The 20961-nt window shown below is 53.3% G+C and overlaps 2 protein-coding genes across 2 annotated transcripts in view; both read left to right on the forward strand.

The window, feature by feature from the left end:
- FLT3 (fms related receptor tyrosine kinase 3) overlaps nucleotides 1–5154 on the forward strand; it is a 44675-nt gene extending 39521 nt beyond the window's left edge. The window contains exons 18-24 of the mRNA XM_086616250.1: nucleotides 16–143; nucleotides 541–665; nucleotides 1037–1159; nucleotides 2327–2438; nucleotides 2523–2622; nucleotides 3943–4048; nucleotides 5020–5154. Coding sequence (XP_086472376.1) covers nucleotides 16–143; nucleotides 541–665; nucleotides 1037–1159; nucleotides 2327–2438; nucleotides 2523–2622; nucleotides 3943–4048; nucleotides 5020–5154 — 829 coding nt within the window. The remainder of the gene's footprint in view (nucleotides 1–15; nucleotides 144–540; nucleotides 666–1036; nucleotides 1160–2326; nucleotides 2439–2522; nucleotides 2623–3942; nucleotides 4049–5019) is intronic.
- Nucleotides 5155–15682: 10528 nt separating this feature from the next.
- CDX2 (caudal type homeobox 2) lies at nucleotides 15683–18913 on the forward strand. Its single transcript, XM_086613065.1, has 3 exons — nucleotides 15683–16169; nucleotides 18432–18577; nucleotides 18746–18913. The coding sequence occupies exons 1-3, from the start codon at nucleotides 15683–15685 to the stop codon at nucleotides 18911–18913; spliced, it is 801 nt and encodes a 266-aa protein (XP_086469191.1).
- Nucleotides 18914–20961: the final 2048 nt, after the last annotated feature.

Raw genomic sequence — 20961 nt, forward strand, 5'->3', positions numbered from 1 at the left:
TGTCACCCACTCCAGGAAGGGAACTCACCTGAAGTACGGTGTGAATACGACTCTGTGCAGAGAGGATGAATTTGAAATCACACAAAGTCAAAACATGAATGTGACATCTAGATCAAATGGGATTGTGCAGTGTTCTGAGGAAGGTAAGAGATTAATTGCTTTTATCTCTAGAAATTCTGTTATAACTGTATCTATTATTTATTTATTGTTGTATTTATTATTGACCTAACCAGAGTGGATTCAGTGACACAGGAGGCCCCTTTCTATGATATGTCTTTCTTCACTCTTGGCAGCAATTTTGCTGGAGAGAGATTCAACAACACTTAAGACTAGAGGCCTATATTTCTGGTCATGCTATACATAGTATTTGAGTATGAAAACACTCTTTATTTTGTGTCTGAGCAAAGGATGCAAAAGAAGGATGCTCTTTGTGATTATATTCTTGGTAGGAGCATGTGAAAAACCTCGTAACAATCAGTAGAATTAATCAGAGGGTAAGGAAACCCATGGAAAACTCATACTCCTGGTTATTTTTTACAGATAAAATTAAGCATGCAAGCAGACAGATGGATGAGGAAGAAGATTTTAATGTGCTCACTTTTGAAGACCTTCTTTGCTTCTCTTATCAAGTTGCCAAAGGAATGGAGTTTCTTGAGTCCAAATCGGTATGGTGAAGGGTAGCAAATTGTTTAGATGGAAAAGACAGCAAAAATAGGTCAGTCTATTAAAAGGCAGACTGAAGAACAGAGCCACACAGTGGCAGGCTTGAACTATACCGCCTTCTCCAGCTTTATAGGAAAGACTGGATTGCAATTTTAGGCATGACCCTAAGTAACAAGAAGAAGTGGCTGCACACTTCTGCCTGCTCTGACCCTGTCCCCTTGCCACAAGCAGCTGGGGACTGTCCAGCTTCATCATTCTCCAAACAGTTTGAGTGAAACGAGGCACTAATTCAGACAGCTCTGTGTGAGACAAAGGAATTAGCTCTTTCTGGTACCAAATGCTGTAGAGTGTTAACCCATCCTTTCCTTCTAAGTGCATCCACAGAGACCTTGCTGCCCGGAATATATTAGTGACCCATGGAAAAGTGGTGAAAATATGTGACTTTGGCCTTGCCAGAGACGTAGTGAATGACTCCAACTACATTGTCAGGGGCAATGTAAGTTCCTGAATGTTCTCTATTTTTCATACCATTGTAAGAATTATAACGAACCAAGAAAGTGAAGTTTTGCATTTCAAATTCCTTGTTAGCTTTATAGATATCTGTACAGACACTGGAGAAATCTCACTTTTTCCTGCCCTTATCAACCAAATCAAGCTAGTGATAGCATTGTAAATGAGATGGTGTCCATGTCCTTTCTAAAGTGCACTGAAATACATTGGTGGAAGTGCTGGACACTGTTTACTATTATAGAATCATCATAGAATCATAGAACGGTTACGGTTGGAAGGGACCTCAAAGATCATCTAGTTCCAACCCCCCTGCCATGGGCAGGGACACCCTCCACTACACCAGGTTGCCCAAAGCCTCATCCAACCTGGCCTTGAACACTTCCAGGGATGGGGCATCTACAACTTCTCTAGGCAACCTGTTCCAGTGCCTCACCACCCTCAGAGGGAAGAATTTCTTCCTTAGATCTAATCAAAATCTCCCCTCTTTCAGTTTAAAGCCATTGCCCCTTGTCTTATCGCTACATGCCCTTGGAAAAAGTCCCTCTCCAGATTTCCTGTAGGCCTCCTTTAAGTACTGGAAGGCTGCAATAAGATCACCCCAGAGCCTTCTCTTCTCCAGGCTGAACAGCCCCAACTCTTTCAGCCTGTCTTCATAGCAGAGATACTCCAGCCCTCGGATCATCTTCATGGCCCTCCTCTGGACTCGCTCCAGCAGCTCCATGTCCTTCTTGTGTTGGGGACTCCAGAGATGAATGCAGTAATTATGAGTGACTCCAGAGCTGAATGCAGTGTTATGGACAATAATAGTATAGGGGCAATAGTGTATGTGTGGGGTACACCAGATCCTACAGCTATATGAAGAAGTACAGGGTGGACATCTCCATCTGAGCTACTTGTTCTGGAAGTCAGAGGAGGGAAGAAGGTTTTTCCAAGGCTGAGCTCATCTCCTCCTTAAACAGTCATCTAAAACGCATGTGATGAATCAGCTCCTTAGAAGTGCCTATTTCTCTCTATAAGGGAAATTTAAAGGGAGCCCCAGTTTTTCACACAACAAACATAAACTGATCCTGCTCAAGCAGTGAGAACTACAGTGGGTCATCTAGAAAGCCTGTGTCACAACATGACCTGGTCTTCCTTCCCCCTGTCTGTACAGGCTCGTTTACCAGTTAAGTGGATGGCTCCTGAAAGCTTATTCGAAAGGACATATACGATGAAGAGTGATGTCTGGTCTTATGGAATATTACTATGGGAAATATTCTCTTTGGGTATGTTCTGTAATGCAACAAAAGAGCACTGCTTTCGTTGTGGCAAATTCTGAATTAACATGTATTCTCTAATATTTTCCACAGGTGTAAATCCCTACCCTGGTATTCAGGTTGATACAAACTTCTACAAATTAATTCAAAGTGGATTTAAAATGGATCGACCATATTATGCTACAAAAGATGTGTAAGTGTATTTTCTGAGTGATGCACAGCATAGGAATTTATATTTACTAAGTCACTATTTGTGTGGCCTTTTACTTATTGTACACTGTGCCTTTCTCAAAAAAGAATATGAAAGATGAGATCTTCCTCTAACTCTGAAAAAGTCTGCTTGATCGTGTAGGTTTTGTCCTAATGAAGAAATGATCAAGACTAAAGGTTATGTGTGTTTGAAAGGACTAATTTATCATCTGCATTTAGTTGTGCCTTCCTTTCCCAGGGAGCTTCTTGTTCTCAGATCACACACTTTTTTTATCTTTTTTTTTTCTTTTTGAAAAGCAGTATTATACTATATTCATTTTAGATGTTAGCTAAATCCTTGGTGATTTTTTCTAATTTTTTTTTTTTTTAATTCAGCTTTAGCACATTTGATTCACTGCTAGAAGGCTATAGATCATCTTAGAGAAAAACCCTGATAAGGAAGAGTTGGTGGGAGTTATTCCTGTGCTCTCAGCACATGATTTTCAGCCTGTGCCTCTGTGCCTGAATGGGCTCTGCCTATAGGTGGACCCCAGAGGACATGAGAAGAGACAAGGTGGTGGGGAGCTACAAGACCTGAAGCATGGAGGAAAGGGAAGGACTTTGGGTTGTCTGAGCTATTCTGGCAGGCATTTCATATGTAGCCCAGGGACTCAGTGCCTTACAGTGACACTAGACTGTTCTCATTCTCTCTATGCAAAGACTGTAATGGCATTAAAGGTACAGGTGAATCTGACAGATTCACCCGAGAAAGATTGCTGTGGGGCTTATAAATACCAGGGAATATATTGTTCTGATAAGTTTGCAAGGTATTTTAGCAGCTAGGCACTGCACTCATCCCTGATGAAACTGTAAAATCTTTAAGGTGGTGTTTAAACTTCAAAAGATTTTTGTAATGTCAAATTCCACAAAAAGACTCACTGTGAAAAGTGCTTTCAAGACCATAGAATCCACAAGGAGCAAGTTCAGCCCCAGAGTCAGACAGGAATTGTCTTCCTGCCGTTTTCTTTATGGAAGCTGGAAAACAAGGTTAGGATGCCAGTATGTGCAAGCGAGGGTGAAATCTTGGCCCAAATCCTATGAAGAGGATTTTGCTAAGGACTTCAGTAAAGCCACGCTCTTAATTTCACCCTTTTTCCTCATCTTTCTGTATCTTTTCCTCTGATGCAATATGCTAAATCTGCCTCTTTCTATAAAATCATTCTAATGCCCTGCGATTCTCATCCAAATTCTACACTTCAATCTAGTAGCTTGTAGAGACTCCAACAGCTAACATGTTTTCTGTGTTGCCTCTTTGGTCCTGCAGCTATCGTGTGATGCAGTCCTGTTGGGCCCTTGACTCCAAAAAAAGACCCTCATTTTCTTGGCTGGTTTCCTCTCTTGCCTGTCAGCTGGCAGAGGCAGAAGGAGCAGTAAGTAAACATAGAAAGAAGAAAAATTATTTAGGTTTGGGGGTTTTTTCATAGCCCCTTATGAGCTGAGAAATAGTCTTCTGGTTTCTATTCAAGTTGCCATTGTGTTATGGAGCTGTTCCCCAGGGATCTATGTAAGAGTTTGGGGAAGTTTTTTCTACCATTGGAAGGAATCCTGACCTCCCTCATAAGGATTTCTTTCCTCCCACTGCCTGCACCAGGACTATGGAAGGCTGAAATCTCTCAGCCTGTGCTACGGGACTGTGCTTCCCTTGTGCAGGAGCCAGTGCAGTTGGCTTTGGTGATGCTGATAGCTGCCATAGGAGGGGAGCTGAGCCTAGGCCACCTGCCAGGGATCTCATGGAGGGCACCGTAGGTATGTGCTGCCACGTCCTCACAAATAGAGGGTCATATGTCATTCTCAAAGGTCAAAATAATAAACAGGATCTGAGGAAGTCATGTTCCATCCTTAACAGACTATGATCTCTTCCTCAGGGATGATAACCAACTCCTTTCAAAACTACTGATTCCTACCTGGGTATCCACTCTGGGATAGACACTATTTCCCAGTGCAATGTCCTTGCTAACCTTTTGGGATGTGGGGAGCTATGAATGACTCTTGCCTTTGCAGCCTTGAGCCTCTCTGCAGGCTGTTAGCCTGGCAGAAGCTGCCAAGCATATAGGCAAACTGATGACCAACTTCAAAGCATTGTACCTAGAAAAAAAATCCTCAATTCAGTGCCCTTCCTCAACTCAGCTCTTTTTGGCTGGATAAGATCCATCCTCACTGAGGCAATTATCTGGACTCCCTTTGGAGTCAGTGGGAAGTAACAGGCAGATGTGAGTGTGATTCTCCCTCAAGAGAAGGTGGGCTGTACCTTACAACTGCCTGCTTCACAGGAGAAAAGTAGTTTACCAAGTACAATAAGTAATAACGGAAGATACCTTTTATTTCCTCTTCCCAATTCTAGATTTACCAGAATACGAAGAAAAATGTTTCTACACACAATTCCAGCATCAAAACTAAACCACATGTAAGCAGGGATGAGGAATCTTTGCTATCCCCAACTGTCCTCCAGTGTGAAGACTCTCAGGTTGAAAAATAATCTGGGTTCTAGATTCGGTCTCAGTATTTTCATAAACTCCATGTAGCATGTATGTTTTATATCACCACTAAGAAAAGAAATGTTACCAACTGCTGCTACCTTCACATTTCTTATGGCCCAGTCCATATTTATGTTACATGAGGAGAAGACAAAATTAATTTCTTTGGATTCAGCAAATGCATCTATCACAAGAGAGAAGCAATGGTCTTTCTACAGCTGGATATCTCTTTTCCTGGTTTTATGTAAACTGTCTAATCAATGCATTGAATTCAGATTGTGCTTGCCATATTGCAAGCAAACACAAGAAAATCCATGGGTTTTTAGTCAATGTTTACAAGCACAGACTATGCATCTAAAGTGAACTGGTGTGATTTCCAGAAGTGCTGCTCACATCATCTCCAGATGTCAGCGAGTGTTGGAAAATCAACCTTGTTTTACAAGGAACTATAAACCTGAGTGTGTATGACTGTCTTATCCTGAACATCTCAATTGCTGTGAAGTTCCCAGTAGGTGTCCAGTTCTGGTGAGTTTGTTTCATCGAGCTTTAGGTACTCAGATGGTCTCTAGTCATCCAGGATACATTCTGCATTCGCTGATGAGAGCCAGGCACTTCCAGTGACTTGATTCCTTCTACCTAAAATAAGCATGTAAAACAAGCAGGAGGAGTGATATTTGGAGATGACCTTCTGCCTCTCTGGTCTCCAACTGGAAGTCTCACTTCAACTGAGTTATAACTAACCCCACTCTTTGGGCTTTGTGTGTTCTAATATCAAATAAAAATGTTCAATTTTAAAGAAATTATCTTCTGTAGCAATTTAGGACTGTAATATCATCACTCCCAACTCCCAGAAGTCAGCCTGATTGTATGAACCCTGCTGCAATAAAATGAGAGTACGTCTCTCTTGCTTTCTCCCAAACTCCCAGGGCAATAACCAGAGTCTTGATGGTTTTTTAATATAGATAGTAAGACACGTTATTCTCGTGATGTTGTTGGGATATGTAAATACAGCTTTTATAATGACTAACAGGATACATTTGTCTACATCCCAGTGAATCAAGATGAGACTATATTGGTTAAGAGTTTTCTTCCATTTCACATTTTACAAAATGCTAACTGCAGTTAGGATTTCCAATGGCAAGTGTTATAAATGAATAACTATTTCAACAGAATATGCTATCACATAAACTGAGCTGCTCTTTACTAACAATGCCTGAAAATAATTAATATTTTAATACAGTGATTATGAATTGTATATTTTTGTTAACATTGTCAAATTAGCAATGAATCATTGATTTTTTTTTTTAATCAGATATAAACTGCTGAAGAGTAATTTGGAAATACAAAGATAGAAATAAAAATTTAACATTGTGTTTTCTGGAAAATATATGTCTTTTAACATACTCTTATAACACAGTTTCAAAGTGTTCAGCAACAAGATGTCGCTGCTCAGCACCGTTAACGCACAGCCCACATCGGCTGGAAAGTGAGAGTTGAGTGTCTTGTGCAGACAGTTTTCAGCCTTTGGAGCTAGAGGAGTTTAATGCTGAACTGGTTACATCCAAGCCTAGCTGGCCCTGGAAGCTAAGCAGATGTGAATTTGGCTTGTAGAGGAGCAGATGGGAATCTCATGTGCTTTAAAACATGCCCAGGAGTTGTGACAAGTGATTTTCCACAAGATTAAAAAAAGGACTGGGCAGAGGTCATCTGGACACATCATCACTACTGAGCTGAGATTCAGGAATATAAAGGCAAATAGAGAACCACGAACTCCTCGTGATGCACATGTGAAAAGCAGCTCGGGCAACATGGCATCCTGCGAGCCCATCCTTCTGTAAGGGCTGGACACATGGAGGGTTGTGCATCTGCTTCTCTGCAGAGCGGAGAGGGATGGAACAAAGCTACAGGAGGTATTCACTGAAAAATAGTATCTTTTAGGAGCACATTTCCTTTCCAAGATGCTTCCAACACAACTTGGCAAAGTGCTGGTCCATTCCTGAGGTTTGTGCAGAGCCACAGCCAGTGCTGCTTAAGGACTGGTTTCATAATTTTTGAAGGAAAGTGCCCGCATTTCTCTTGTTAGGATCCAGACCCCTAACCTGCGCCTCCAGGAGCAGGTTCACCAGAGAAAGTTCTAAATTCCCTCTGCCCTGAATGGAGAGAGTTAAGCTTGTTTGAAGACTTCCAACAGAGATGCCATTAGTCTAAGGTAGAAGCATTAAGTTAGGCAGAGACTGACAGAGATTCAGTAATCATTAAGCCAGGAAGAAGAGGAACAGAAAGGGTTGAGGTCCATTAAACGCGCTGAAAGGCAAATGACACCGCGCTCTCCTTGTTAGCAACAGCAGAAAGAAAGAACAAGAAAGAAATATTTGACCAACCAAACCGAAAGACAAGAGGCGTTGAGGAATCGGCCCTAATTCTCCTTCCCTTTTCCCCGCCAAGGCACACTGCGGAGCCTGCAGCTCGGTCCCGAGGAGACGTCCTCCCGGGACGGCCCCGGGATGGCCCGGGGATGCCGCGGTCCCTGTCCCGCCGCCGGAGCCGGCACTAGGTGGAGCTCCGCGACCGCGCTGCGCCGCGCCTCCCGGCCGGCGGCTCCCGGCGGCTTTCGGGCCGCCCGGTGCTGGGGAGGGGACACGGATCCGGGCTGGTGCTTAGCAGAGGGGCCTGAGCCAGCCGCGGTGTCCGGACCAGGAGCTCCGCGGGAGCAGGGCGGGGGTGATGGTGCCGGCCAAAGGGAACCTGCAGCCAAAACTTCGCAGCGCTGCTGGGACAGGCAAGTGCCGGTGCCAATCCGTCAGCCCCGTTCCTCAGTGTGTCACCCAAACAACCGTGCCCGTGAGTCACAGGCAGCATACACTAAAAAAAAAAAAAAAAAAAAGAGGCTCTTCTCTCGGGTTTGGGATACCAGGGATGGGCTCTCTGAAGTCCCTCAAGGAGAAGCTGGGGCTTAGCATGTGTTGAACTGGAAGAGGAGAGCAGAAATGACCTTATCATGAAGGCTAGCGGTGCCTTTGTTCCATACATCCATAGAGGGATCTGTGAAAGGGGACGAAGAAATCCAAGGTCATATTTGCTACAGAGCTCTTTACAAAAATGTTAATTTTTAAGAGGCCACACTTCTGCTGGGAAATATTTTGAAGGTGTAGAAACCAAAGCAGGCTGAAGATGACTGGATGTGGGCATTCCCCACGCAGCTGGGCACACCGGACACTGAACTAGATCAAGTACTCAGTGGCACAGGGCTCCCTCTTCCCATCTAAATTCACTACTGGGCTAGGGAGTCCCTGCCTCCTTCCCCACCGCCCCCCTCCCACCCCCCCTCCCCCTCCCAATCAGTGACTAATTAATTAGCCCATGCAAAGTAAACCAGCTTTAAAAAGAGGCATAAAAATACTCACCCAGACCTGTGGTTGAGGAGACCACAAATCCCATTAGAAAGAGGTGAGACTTGAGCCCATCTCCTTCTCACCCTTGGTGAGCACCTCAACGCTGGGCTGTGATGTGGTGGGGATGGAGTGTCTTCCAGCCAGGCTGTCTGAGACCTGGGCCGGATTCATGCTTCCCAACATGTTTCCCAGGGATGAGATAAACAGGCTGACTGCTCAGATCAGGGATCCCGTCACATTAAAATTTATGGGTTTAAGGCTGTGCTGGAAAACTGATAAAGCACCATCCCTAGCAGAAGTGTAGGTGTCTTGGGGTACAGTCTGGATGAGATCTCAGTTGAGAAGGGAGTTTGAAGACCTGTGTTCTGGAGAGAGGTGGAAAAGTGGTGGTGCTGCTGTGGCCACCTCCACAGAGGCACACACAGACTGGGGTGGGTTTCAGTTTGTTTAGATACTGCTTAGTTGGGATGGAAACCCATGGGAAATCCTGACAGTGACCCACTCCTCCTGCCACATGCTACCTACACCTACCCGTGATCCATTGCACTGCAGCTAAGCTTTGGCACTTAACTGTGGCTGCCCGTGTATGCCCAGAGGTGCCTCTTCCCAGCCGCACTATGATTCCCCTCCCTCCATGCCTTATGCCATGAGAACATCATTCTTTTCCAGCTGAAGAAAGCATGGACGTTACCTTTAATCACAGCCTTCTGCCTCACCAGTGCCATGACATCCTCATCCTCAGAAGAGGGTTGGAGGTCTCAGATCCAAAAAAGGAGGTGTCTAGCTCTACTTTCAACAATACTTCTCCTGAAGAAGTGACTACGTACCTGATATGGACTGGGATCTCATTTGAAACAGCCTCCTGTGCTTGCGGGTGTGCTGGATGCAGAGGGGCTGTGGAGGTAAACCCAGGCAGAGCTGGGGCTGGTCCCCAGGAGCGGAGCTGAGCTGAGAAGCGAGCAGCCAGAGGATGGCAGTGTGGGCCACAGCCAGGAGCCTGGCCCTGAGATCTGGGCCTGGCCCTGCCTTTCACTCCTTTCGGGGCCTCTTTTCAGACCAGCAAAAAATGTGGTAAGACTCCTCTTCCCTCCCAGGAACTAGAAGAACATAGCTGGAAGCAAATGGGAGGTGGTAAGAAGCAGTCAGGCACCAGTTTCTCCTTGGAGTCAAAAGGGCTGAATTTTGCTTGTTTTGGAGGGAACGGGTCTGCCCATGGAGAAAGACAGGTCTTCTCCTGCCTTCTTACAGTCCCAGAATAAAGAGGAGTCCCATGTGGCAGCCTCAGCCAGCTCCCTGCCAGGCCAAGAAACTGCTTGGCACCTGCCTGCCTTGGACTCCCACATTGCCTAGCACGAAATATTATTCGCAAAACACGGTGGCCCTGCAGCGATATGCACAGTTACAGCCTTTGGAACCTTCGACCTCGCAAACAACAAACCGTCTCCCCGGGCCGGAGTCACCCCGTGCCTTTGCTGACTGAACAGGTTTGCTGGATTGGGCCTGCTGTGAACCACCGGCTGAGGGAGGCGATGGTATGGGGCAGCCACCTCCATGGTTTCTTGCCACGGAGGTCCCTGGAGAGAAGGACAACTGGGCAGGACTAGCGCTGCCGAGACATATGGGAGCACACGGGCACGGGGCGTGCATCGCCTTCCTGCCAGGGTTACGTTTCAAAGCCGGGAGATGTAGGAAATGAATCAGTGAGGAAGGCGATGAGGACATGGGCCTTTATATTCCCCCTGGGGCGTGGAGGGGGATAGCCCGGGGGCTCGCTGGTGGCAAACACTGCAAACCATTTTGCAGATGGAATTTGACATTTTGTTTGGCGTGTGAGTCAACGCGCGTGTTAGTGGCACCGTCCCAACAGCTGAGCCGGCGCTTGCAGTGTCCTGGGAGCGGTGTGGCTCCGGGCAAGGGTTGGGGGGGGCGGAGGACCCAGCCCGGCCCGGCTGCAAAGCCGAAAGTGTGCGGCTGGGGAGCGCGGCCCTCCCACCATGAACCCCGCCAGGTGCTGCTGGGGCCGGGCTGCGGGCCGGGGAAGATAACAGAGCCCTGCGTGCTCCGGGGAGCGTCTGTATGGGGAGGGGGGTGTCCTCGGGGGCAGGGGGCGATACCAGCAGAGCCCCTGCGTTCCCTCCCCGGGAGCGGGTCCGTCGCCTCCCCCACGGGCCGGGACCCCTGCGGGGGCCGCGCCGTCGGGGCACCGCTGGTGCGCTGCAGGGTGACTCACGGCTCCCGTGACCGGATCAGGCCCCGGCCTTCCCAGGCGGGACATGCCAGCAGGGTCCGGGCACAGGAGGGAAAGGCGGGCCGGGGCGTGCACCGCGGCCCGGGCGCGCTGGTGCGGCTTTCCTTCCTCTTGCCATTTATAAAATATACTTAAAAATTTAAAAAAAAATAAAATAAAAATCCATCTGAGGCAGGATTTCACCAGCCAACAGAGGTGTCCCGGAGGGGCTCCGGTCGCCTTGCACCAGGGACTTCCAAGGGCGCGGAGCAATGCCCAGCCCGTGTAAACAGCATCAGGGAGCGCGACGGTGATCGGCCGTCGGTCCTCTCATCGGAAACGCGGAGCGTCTCTCCGGGAGAGTCCGGCCACTAGAACCGAGTGGCTGGGGACACCTCCGCAGGCCTGGTGCTGCCCGAAGCCTCTGGTGCATAATTTGGCTTTTTTTTTTCCAGCTTCTCTCCTTACGTTCCCGTTTCCCGAAAGGAACGAAAAGGACGATGCTAGCTCAGGCCCGACAGCACCTGTGCGAAGAGGCAGGGCTGGTCAGGCCAGCGGGGGCCGGTGCGGGGCGGCGGGGCCCCAGGCGGGCACAAGGTGCCACCCCCCTCCCCCGTCTCTACTTCCTTCCCAGCAACGCGAATCCGCTCGGGAGCGAGAGTTTAGCATCTAACCCGCTCCTAGAGGCATGTGCTTAGACAAGCCGAGTATCAACCCCACGATAAAAGTATTGGGTTATTCTGCAACGTAATCTACATCAAAGCCTCGGGGTCTGCCGGCTTGAAAAGATCCAAGATGTTTTCTGAGTCCTTATCATGTCTGTGCTTAGGGGGAGTCATAAATTCCACAGGTCGGACTAACTAACACACGATTCCTCCTTCCCTTCTCTCTTCTTGGCCACCAAAGGGCTTTCAAGCAGGCTTTTTTTTTTTTTTTTTTTTTTTTTTAACATGGCAAACAAAACTCCTGGTTCCGTGTTTTTAAGGTGGGGGGAGAGGGGAAGAGGGGAAGATCCTTCCGCCACCCCGCTCCGAGCTTCTCCTAAGTGAAAAAAGAAGAAATTCTAATTCTTTAAACTCGAAAACGATTAGAAATAAAGAAAAAGGTCAATCCGCAGCCCTGCAAGTGTCCCGGCAAGCCGGAGCCGTCGATGGAGGAGGGATCGCTGGGGCCGAGTGGCAGTCGGTGCTTCCCGGGGCTTACAGGACGGGGTCTCCGGGCTGTGCTGCCCGCCCCGTTACCCGCAGTCCGCCCCAGCTCCGGAGCCCGAGACGGTGATGAGCTCCGGTTCAGAAGCGAGGTGTCCGCTCCAGACTCGGGCACCGACTGCCGCCTCCCCGGAGGCCGAGGGCCCGGTAGCGGGCAGCAGGCACTGGCGCCCTGCCCCTGGCGTTTCAATCGTGCCGCTGACCTGGCTCCCGTCTGGGAAGACAGATCCCTTATTTATTTATTTATTTATTTATTTTTTATATTTTCCGTCCTCGGAAATAATTATTTCAGCTCAAGAAGTAAGGCTGGAGCTGAAGGAGGAAGGCAGGGAGCCCGGCGTCTGCCGGAGCCCTACGTGAAACCTTCGTTTCGTGAAAACGCAGCGATCAGCACGGAGGGGAAAAAAATAAAAATATTTCCCTGCAAACGGTGGTCCCGAGGATCAGGCTCTTGTCAGCTTGAGAGGTGTTGGATCGTATTTCCCTCCTCAGGGTCTAACGAAATAGGGGAAAAAAAAAAAAAAAAAAAAAAAAGAAGGAAGCAAAGAGGGAGAGACCAGGTCTCGGTGTCCGGTGTTCTCCCGGGACTGAGGCTCTGGGCCGGAACCGGCGGAAAGCCCCGAGACGGAGGCAGAGAAAGAGCGGGCAGCTGCCAGGGCCGGCTCGGGAAACCTCCCGCCTTGGTCGCAATTTCCAGGACCGCAGGGAGAAAAGGGGGAAACACAGCTGAGAGAGATACTCCCTCACTCCCTCTCCCCAACCCCCTCGGGAAGCCCCGATCGCCGGGGAGCTAGAGCGGGGAAGAATCCTGCCCCATTCGCAACGAAAGGAAGCTGGGAATGCGGGCTCCGGGTGTCCGTCGCTTGGGATCCCTCTGATTTTGAGAAAAGAGCGTCCCTGGGGCAGAGAGTCCCGGCAGGTCCCTGTGGCGGGCCGGAAGCGGGGGACAGCTGCTCTGGAGCATCCCTCCGCGGGGACCACGAGCCTCGTCCCCCTCGTCACCCGTCCCGGGAGGGGGCACGACTGGCAGAGCCCGGTCTCCCCAGTCTTCTCATTGCTCGGGGGGCAGCTGGGATCACTGTCCGACGGGCAAAGGCAGAGTCGGGCCGGAGAAGAGCGGAGCGCTGCTCTCGCTGCGAGGCCAGGCGGGCTCGGTGCTCCCTCGGATCCTGGTCCTGCTCCTCCGTCGGAGCCCCGGGGCTCTCATCTGTCCCCGCGGCCGGCAGCTCCCAGCCCCGCCAGCCCGGGCTGGCGTCGGGTCTCACCCCAAAGCGCTGCCACCTGCCTGCCAGGAATTCATGGATGGAGCCTTAGACACCGAACCGGACCGGCTCGGGGTTTGTGAGGGTTTTGGTGCGTTTAAAGAAAATGCACTCAAGAGTTTTATCATTTTAATGGTCCCTTCCTCCGTTTATGGCATCATCAAATTCACATCCGCATAGATCGGCTGTGCCGGTGCTTATCGGGAGAGGTGATTACACTGGAGGGACGCAGCATTTCTTATCCCCAGTTCCGTTTCAGTCTCCCGCGGCGGAGAGCGCTGGGGGCTGCAAGGGCCGCTCCCTCTCCCCGTTACCCCACCGGCGGGGCAGGGGTAAGGCGTGATGGTGGGAATGGGCAGCAGGGAGAATGTGGCTGGCAGGCGTCCCCGCATCCCTGCTCTTGTGCTGCTCTTATCGTAGGGTCGCGATGTCGGCGACAGCCTGCGAACGACAAGTGACAGTGTGGGCGCAGGCACTGCATTGCCGGCCGTATGTAGGGTGGGGGTACACCGTTTCTCGCAGCCGGGGTACCCACGGCGGCTCCGAGGGGGACGCCAGTGGTCTCTTCCCCGGGAGCGATGCTCCGTTCTTCCCGCCTTGAGCGTCCCGGTCCCCCAGGGCCACCGACACAGGACCCTCCCGGATACTTTGTGAGATGCCACTGAATTAGTCCCACTCGTGTTAAAGCACAGCTCCGCGGCAGCCCCACGCTCAGCACCAAAGGGCCCGGTGAAAGGAGGGGGAAGGAGAGGATGATTTTCAGGGAGCGCGGATAGGGAGATCTGCCTCTGCAGAGCTGAAATCCGCCCTCATCTGCAAAATTCCCGGTCTCAGTGACCTGGGGAGGGACCCCTCTCGGTCTGCAGAACAGCCACCCATCGAGGGGGAGAAATACCCCTGGGACACAGCCACTAGGATCTCGTCACGGAAGGCGCCGGATACGAGTGGCCACGCATAGCGCCGGGCCCGGGACGAAGCCCCAGCAGGACCCAGACGCAGCCGCCCCGAGCGCCCGGGAGAGCCGGCCGGGACAGCCGGGGCCAAGCTGCTCCGGAGAACGAGGCTGGGAAAACGGGGCGACCTTCCCGTCTCCATCCATTTTTTCGCGGCGGTTGAAAGGTTTCCTCGCTGTGTCATGGGAAAAGATGCGAATATGCAAAACGTTGTCTGGCATTGTCCCCGCTCAGGGTGAAAAGTTAAAGCATAAAAGCGACAGGGGGAAGCTGAGAGGGGGTCGCCTCTTCAAAGGGGGCTGGCTGGGTCGGGGGAGCCGGCTGTCGCTCGCCCGGGAGCCGCCCTTCCAGGGCCGGCATTTCCAGAGGGTTTCCAAGGCGTCGGGGTGGGAAAAAGTCAGTGTGCGTGGAGGGGAAGGTCGCCGGGTTCTCCGTGGGCTCGGCCGCGCTACAGCGAGAGAATCCCCCCGCGGGGTGCTGGGGTCCGGGCGGAGGCTGGTGGGTCCCCCCGTGGGTGTCCCGGTCCCGCACCCAGACCCTCGCGGGCGGAGGGATGCTCCGGCCTCGCTCCAGCGGAGGGTACGAAGGCAGCGGGTGTTGTAGGCGAAGACACTCCCAGCCCTCGTCCCTCTCCAGTACCGGGGCCCAGGCTGGGACGCGGAGGGTGGGCAGCGCCTGACCTCGAAGCTCTTGCGGGCACACGCGGGGGGAAGGAGGCAGCGTCCTCGGAAGGGGGAGGGGGGGAGGGATTTCTCCTCTTACCTCTCCTTCATCGCCCGTGACCGAGTGGGAGCGAGAGCCCGTGGGAAGCGCTTTAGGAAAAGCAGTAGGCCGCCGCGGTGGGGTTTGTTGCTTAAAACAATCACGACAAAATGGTTTTGTGGATTTTTAATCAAAACTCCCTCCTCCGCCGCCCTTTCTCTCCCCCCCACCCCCCCTCCAGCCCCAAGCACGGAGAAGAGCTGGTTAAAGTGCTGCCTCCAGATCGGCCGCGATACACGGTTCCCATATTCCCACCCTCGCCCTTAGATCTCTCCCTCTGTCTTTTGCAAGTCTCTTGATTTCATCCTTTGAACCTGTGATTGGAGGTTAAAGTGCACCAGGTTGCAATGGAAGGAGGAAGCTCTTAAACAATAAAGGCTTGAATATTTAGCTGTGATCAGGTCGCTGCCCTCTCCTTATCTTTTTAAATGCAAATCGTCTTTTAGGGGTAGTAGCTATATACCCAGCGCCTCTCCACGTCACCTGCCTTTGGTGTGTCTGGGCCATTACTAATAGAGCCTTGTAAACAATCGTTAATCATGTAAGTGCTGCCGGCCATTGGATTCGGACCGGGAGCCGGGAGCGCGGAGCGCGGAACGCAGCGCGGGGCCGCGGCCCCTCCGCCTGCCCCCTCCCCGCCCCGGGCAGCCCGTCCCCAGGCAGCAGGCGCGCCGCTGCGAGAGCCCCGAGCAGCATGCGGAGAGCCGCCGCCGGGGCCCCGCCAGCATGTACGTGAGCTACCTCCTGGAGAAGGACGGGCCCATGTACCCCGGCCCGGTGCGACACTCGGGGGGGCTCAACCTGGCGGCGCAGAACTTCGTGGGCGCCCCGCAGTACGCGGACTACGGCGGCTACCATGTGAACCTCGACAGCGCCCAGTCCCCCGGCCCGGCCTGGCCCGCGCCCTACGCCGCCCCGCTCCGCGACGACTGGGGTGCCTACGGCCAAGGGGCGCCGCCGGCCGCCGGCGCCGTCCACGGCCTCAACGGCGGCTCCCCCGCCGCCGCCATGGCCTACAGCCCCGCCGACTACCACCACCACCACCCGCACGCCCACCACCACGCCGGCCCCGCGCCCCACTGCTCCGCCGGGGTCATGCAGCCCCTCAACGCCGCCGCCAACGCCGCCCCCGAGCCGCTCTCCCCCGGCGGGCAGCGCCGCGGCCTCTGCGAGTGGATGAGGAAACCGGCGCAGCCCCCGCTCAGCAGCCAGGGTAAGCGGGGGCCGGGGGGGGAGGCGGGCGGGCGGGTGAGGGGCTGCCCGGCCGACCGCGAGCCCCCCCGGGTCACCGTGCGCCGGGGAACGCGGCGGCGAGGGGGGAAAGCACCCTGAAACGAACCCGCTCGAGGGCCGGTCCTCGGAAGAACGGGCGCTCGCCGGGCTCAGCCGACAGCCCGTCCGCGCTGCCGAGTACGGCCCCGCCGCGGCGGGAGCGGCTCTCTGCCGGGGAGCAGCCGCTGTCGGCCTCGGAGGGCCGGTGCCCAGGGGTGCGCTCCGGCGGAGCGGGGCGGAATGGCCCGGGATCCCGAGGAAACGCTCGCTCTTCCACCCGCTGCTCCGCTCGTCCGCTTATAGCCACTTAGAAGATTTTTATAACCAATTATAGTCATATAAATCATCGGCCGGTGTCGCTCCGCATTTGTTTCTGAGTCACTGGGCGCCGACCCTTTATTAAGGTCTCCGTGCGACCGGGCCTCCCGAGCGGCGGCCGCGGCTGCCCGCCGACCCCGGCGGGGGAGCGGGCTGCGCTCCCCCGCCGGGGCGGGCCGGTGGGGCCGGGAGGAGCGAGGGCGTGCCCCCCCACACCCCCGGTCCCCCGGCGGCGGGAGGCCGGCCGCGGCTGCGGCGGGCAGGCCGGGTCAGGCCGCGGCCGGCGCCGCGCTGCCTTGTGATGTTAATTAATACTCCGCAGACCTTCTCTTTTATTTCCTCCTCCGCATCTGCCAGGGGACGTTCGTGTCCCCCCGCTTTCGTATACGCCTCCTACCACTCTTGTCTCTTCTTTTTCCTTTTTTCTTTTATTTTTGCTCTCTTTTTTTTCTTTTATATTTATGTCTAGCGACAAAAAAAAAAAAAAAAAAAAGTTGGCGACTTTGGCAGTAAATAACGACTTCTGCCATTCCTCTCTCATCCTCTGCCTTGCGCCACCGACAGCAAGGCCGGCGGGAGCTCCCCGGGCGGCCTGGGGTGGGGGTCCCGGCCACGCCCGAGGCCGCCGCGCCTTCGAGGGAAGCCCCGGTGCCCCGGTGCCGGCGGCTGGCACCAGCTACGCCCCGGGTGGCGATGGCGGTGAAGCTCTCCCAGGCCCGTCGCGCTTCCCACAGCAGCCCGTGGTGTTCCCACAGTTTGGGCTTGTGCTGTGGTGGCCGGTCCCTTGTCTCCATTCAAATTCTGCCTTTGGAGCCAGTGTTTATGTTAATGTGCAGGGCTGGGGGGATGAAAGCGCCTGCCGCCATTTGTTCAGTAGTGGTAATTCAAACAGAATGTGGCTGTCATTAAGGCTTTGAGAAGGGTTTTTCTTTGATAAGATCTCCTTGTCCTGCATTGTTTGGGATTGTGTTCTCTATTCACTGGCTCTGGGGAGTTTTCTCTGATCAGGCTTGTATCTTTACAGGGTGCTTTTGTTGTGGTTTGCAGAGAGTTTACCTGAACAAAGTCAGCCTGCTAGCCATTAAGCACCTTGGGGGCAGAGACTCCCGCCTCGGCTCCCCGGGGAACGGGAGGGCCGGGGGCACAACCAGTTAAACGAGAAACCCTCGGGAGAAAGGAGGGCAGCGGCTGCGGCGATGCACGCTCGCTGGCCGCTCGCTGACTTTTCGCCTTCAGATTTCGTTGAGTTTGGTTTTGGGGTAGGTTTTTTACGTTTTGGGTTGGGAATTTTTTTTTGAGCGCTAAAGTTGCTCCTCGTCATTGTAGGGCCACCGAGAAGTCGCTTTAGTCGCTGCCCCGACGCCGAGGCAGAAGCGGCGGGAGCCTGGCCGGAGCCTAGCCGGGCCCCGAGGGCTCCCCGACGGCCACTCTCGGGTCTCCGCGCTTAAATCCGTGTTTCTCGTTTAGAAACGAAGCCGCCGTGCCCCGAACGGGGCCTTTCTTTCTTTTCCCTTCTCTTTGTAAAAAGTTCCTTCTCGGTAGGGAAGGCAAAACAAAACCGAAAGCCAACAGCAAGTGCACAATCAAGGTGTCCCAAGCGCCATTCACGGGTGTGCGGCGGGGCCGCGGCTGGCAGCCGGGGCCGAGGGACCGCTCTCGGCTTGCCCTTACAGCCGCCGTGCCTGGGGGTTCCGCACCATGTCCCCCAAGCAGCTGCGGAACTGCTCCTGTCCCCTCTGTGCTCAGTAAAGCCCCGGGCAGGGAGAGGCGAGCAGGAAGCCGGGGAGGCCTGATCCTGCTCGCCCCGCACCCTCAGAGAGGAGAGTCATGCTCCACCCAGGCCCTTTGGCTTCAGCTTCCTCAACCCTGGCTTTGTTCTCCGCAGTTAAAACCAGGACGAAAGACAAGTACCGCGTGGTGTACACCGACCACCAGCGGCTGGAGCTGGAGAAGGAGTTTCACTACAGCCGCTACATCACTATCAGGAGGAAAGCGGAGCTGGCCTCCAACCTGGGGCTCTCGGAGAGGCAGGTCTGTCCCACGAGTGGCGTTCCCCACGCCCGCCAAGTGTGGCCGGGATGCGCGGGGCCGGGATGCGCGGGGCAGGGATGCTCTCCCGGTGCGGCCCCCCCACCCCCAGAGGGGGATGGCCCCGAAGAACCACCCCCCTCACTCCCCTCTTCCTTCTCCTTCCGGCAGGTGAAAATCTGGTTCCAGAACAGGCGAGCGAAGGAGAGGAAGATCAACAAGAAGAAGCTGCAGCAGGCGCAGCCCGGCGGCGCGGAGCCGCTCAGCCCCGGCGCCCCGTTGCAGGGTCCCGCGGCGGGGGCGGCCGCCGCCGGGCTGGGTCCCGCCGCCCCCCAGTGACAGCGGCCGGGGGTCCGCGGCGCAGGGACTGCTGGAGGCCGGGGCCGGGCCGGGCCGGGCCGGGCCGGGGCCGGGGGGGGGCACGGCGGGAGCGGCCCCCCCCGCCTATGCACTACACCGCCCCGCGGGGCCGGCCGTGTGTACAGATGTACAGTGTACGTGTCTCGTCGTCCGGGGGAAGCGTGGCCATCGCTTTATTAATATTATTATTATTATGTTTGGGCGTTTTTGTTTTTTTTTTTTACCCTGGAGCTTGTTAGATACAAGGGGGGCACTGCCTGCCAGGCAACCCCCGCTGAATCTCAGGGATCGGTCCGAAAGACCTTAGAAATGCTGTTGGGCTAACGATGAATTTTAACAGGAAAAAAAAGAATTAAAGCACATTTTTTTTAATTTTATATTTTATTTTAGTTTTTTTCTTGTAACCATAAATATGCTAAATGTTCATCCTGCCCTAAGGGCCAGAGGAGACAAGATAAGGCACTGTTTAAACGTTCAGAAGTGAATTGCTTAATGTTAGACACTTGTAAAAGAGCTCATAAATCTGGTGCTGATAGTCATCCAGCCAGATTTATTAGCTGCAGTTCAGAGAAATTGGAAGAATGAAGCCTCCTCTGAAAAAGGTGTCCTGTCATGCTGGGGTGAGAAGCCTTGCTTGTGTCTGCAGAGTTACTACTGCAAAGTGTCTGGTGCCATTTCGGAATGTCCCATTATTTAAATTAAGTGCTGTTTCTCACCTCCTCACAATTTTTGGCTTGTTTGAAGGTTTTTTCCAGGTAGTTTTCCAAAGTCTCCTTGGTTTTACCAGCTTTACTTGGGCTTCATCGCAGTTCCACCATGGGCAGAAATCCTTGGAAGAGCCCTGTGCTGTACCAGAGCCCACCTTGTACAGGCTGGATGGATGGTGGGGACCAGCATAGAGATGCCAAATGATTCACCTAGCCAAAGATGAAAACGAGGAAAGTCCAACTGATTTGACCAGATCACCCTGGCTGTGTGCTGTGTGTACTTCTTTCTTGCAGATGGGAGAAACGCCACTGAGAAATGAGGTGGGCTGGGGCAGCCATGCTGCAGCCGGTGCCCAGGGCTCACTGTAGGACCAGCTTATGTGGTCCTGGGCCCTCGCAGGCATGGGAGCACTGTCTGACCCCAAACATGTTATGTGGGTTTCTAACTTCCCAGCATTTGGCCCCATGTTGTTCTGGTTTTCTCACCAAATTTATTTAAAATATTCTGTTTGCCTTCTTAGGGGGCACTTTGTTTTTCTCCTTGCTGACTCTGTTCTCATCTTTTGCTGAAAGCCACGGCCGAATGCCAGCAGGATCTGCAGGATGGCATGGGGAGGATTGGTTTGCCAGGGCCTGGCCCCATGGATGAGGTATCTTTCTCTGCTTGAGAGAGCTTGGAGAAATGGTGAGCACCAGCCCCAAAGCCTCTATGCTGGGTTTTGGTCGCCTGTATCTCCATGGCTTGCTGGGCCAGGGTCTGGGTACTGGCTGGCAGGCTGACGGTGGACGTGTGGCCAAGCAAACCTCATCCAAGTCTCTTATGCCTGGAGGAGGACCATGGTGGGAGGCAGCACCTACAGTGCAGGGAACCTACTTGATTTTTCTGTGTCATGCGTGGTCTCTGAAGCAGGTCAGGAGACATGGGTGCGGCACCCAGGCAGTTATGCTCATTGCACCTGGGCTTGACACACACAACGTCCTGCTGGGTCCAACGTCCATGGTTTGCTCTGGACCAGAGAGAGGCAGGAACCAGACCCATCTTTCTTTATTTCTAAAGCGTCCTTGGATCTTTCTGGAGGAGCTGCTTCCCTGGGGACACCTAAAGCTGAGCAGCACCCAAACTGAGGGGTTTGCCTTACATCACAAGAGAGCATTTACACCAGACATGACCGAGTTAGAAGGGCTTTGCAGGCACCACGACCCACTCCTTCCTTGGCCCTCTCTTCAAGGGGACATGAGGACTGCCAGGGGGGCAGCAGCCATGCTGGCAGCTGGGGCGTGGGCAGCCCTGGGCGGTGCCGTCCGGTCCCTTCGAGGATG

This window comes from Tauraco erythrolophus, chromosome 1 (assembly GCF_009769465.1).
Source record: "Tauraco erythrolophus isolate bTauEry1 chromosome 1, bTauEry1.pri, whole genome shotgun sequence".
Taxonomy (NCBI): Eukaryota; Metazoa; Chordata; class Aves; order Musophagiformes; family Musophagidae; genus Tauraco; species Tauraco erythrolophus.

Excerpts from the sequence above, each read along its gene's own strand:
- CDX2 (XM_086613065.1), top strand. The coding sequence starts at position 15,683 with ATGTACGTGAGCTACCTCCTGGAGAAGGACGGGCCCATGTACCCCGGC. Across the intron at positions 16,170-18,431 it reads GCCCCCGCTCAGCAGCCAGG|TTAAAACCAGGACGAAAGAC; the intron begins GTAAGCGGGGGC and ends TGTTCTCCGCAG. Across the intron at positions 18,578-18,745 it reads TGGGGCTCTCGGAGAGGCAG|GTGAAAATCTGGTTCCAGAA; the intron begins GTCTGTCCCACG and ends TCCTTCCGGCAG.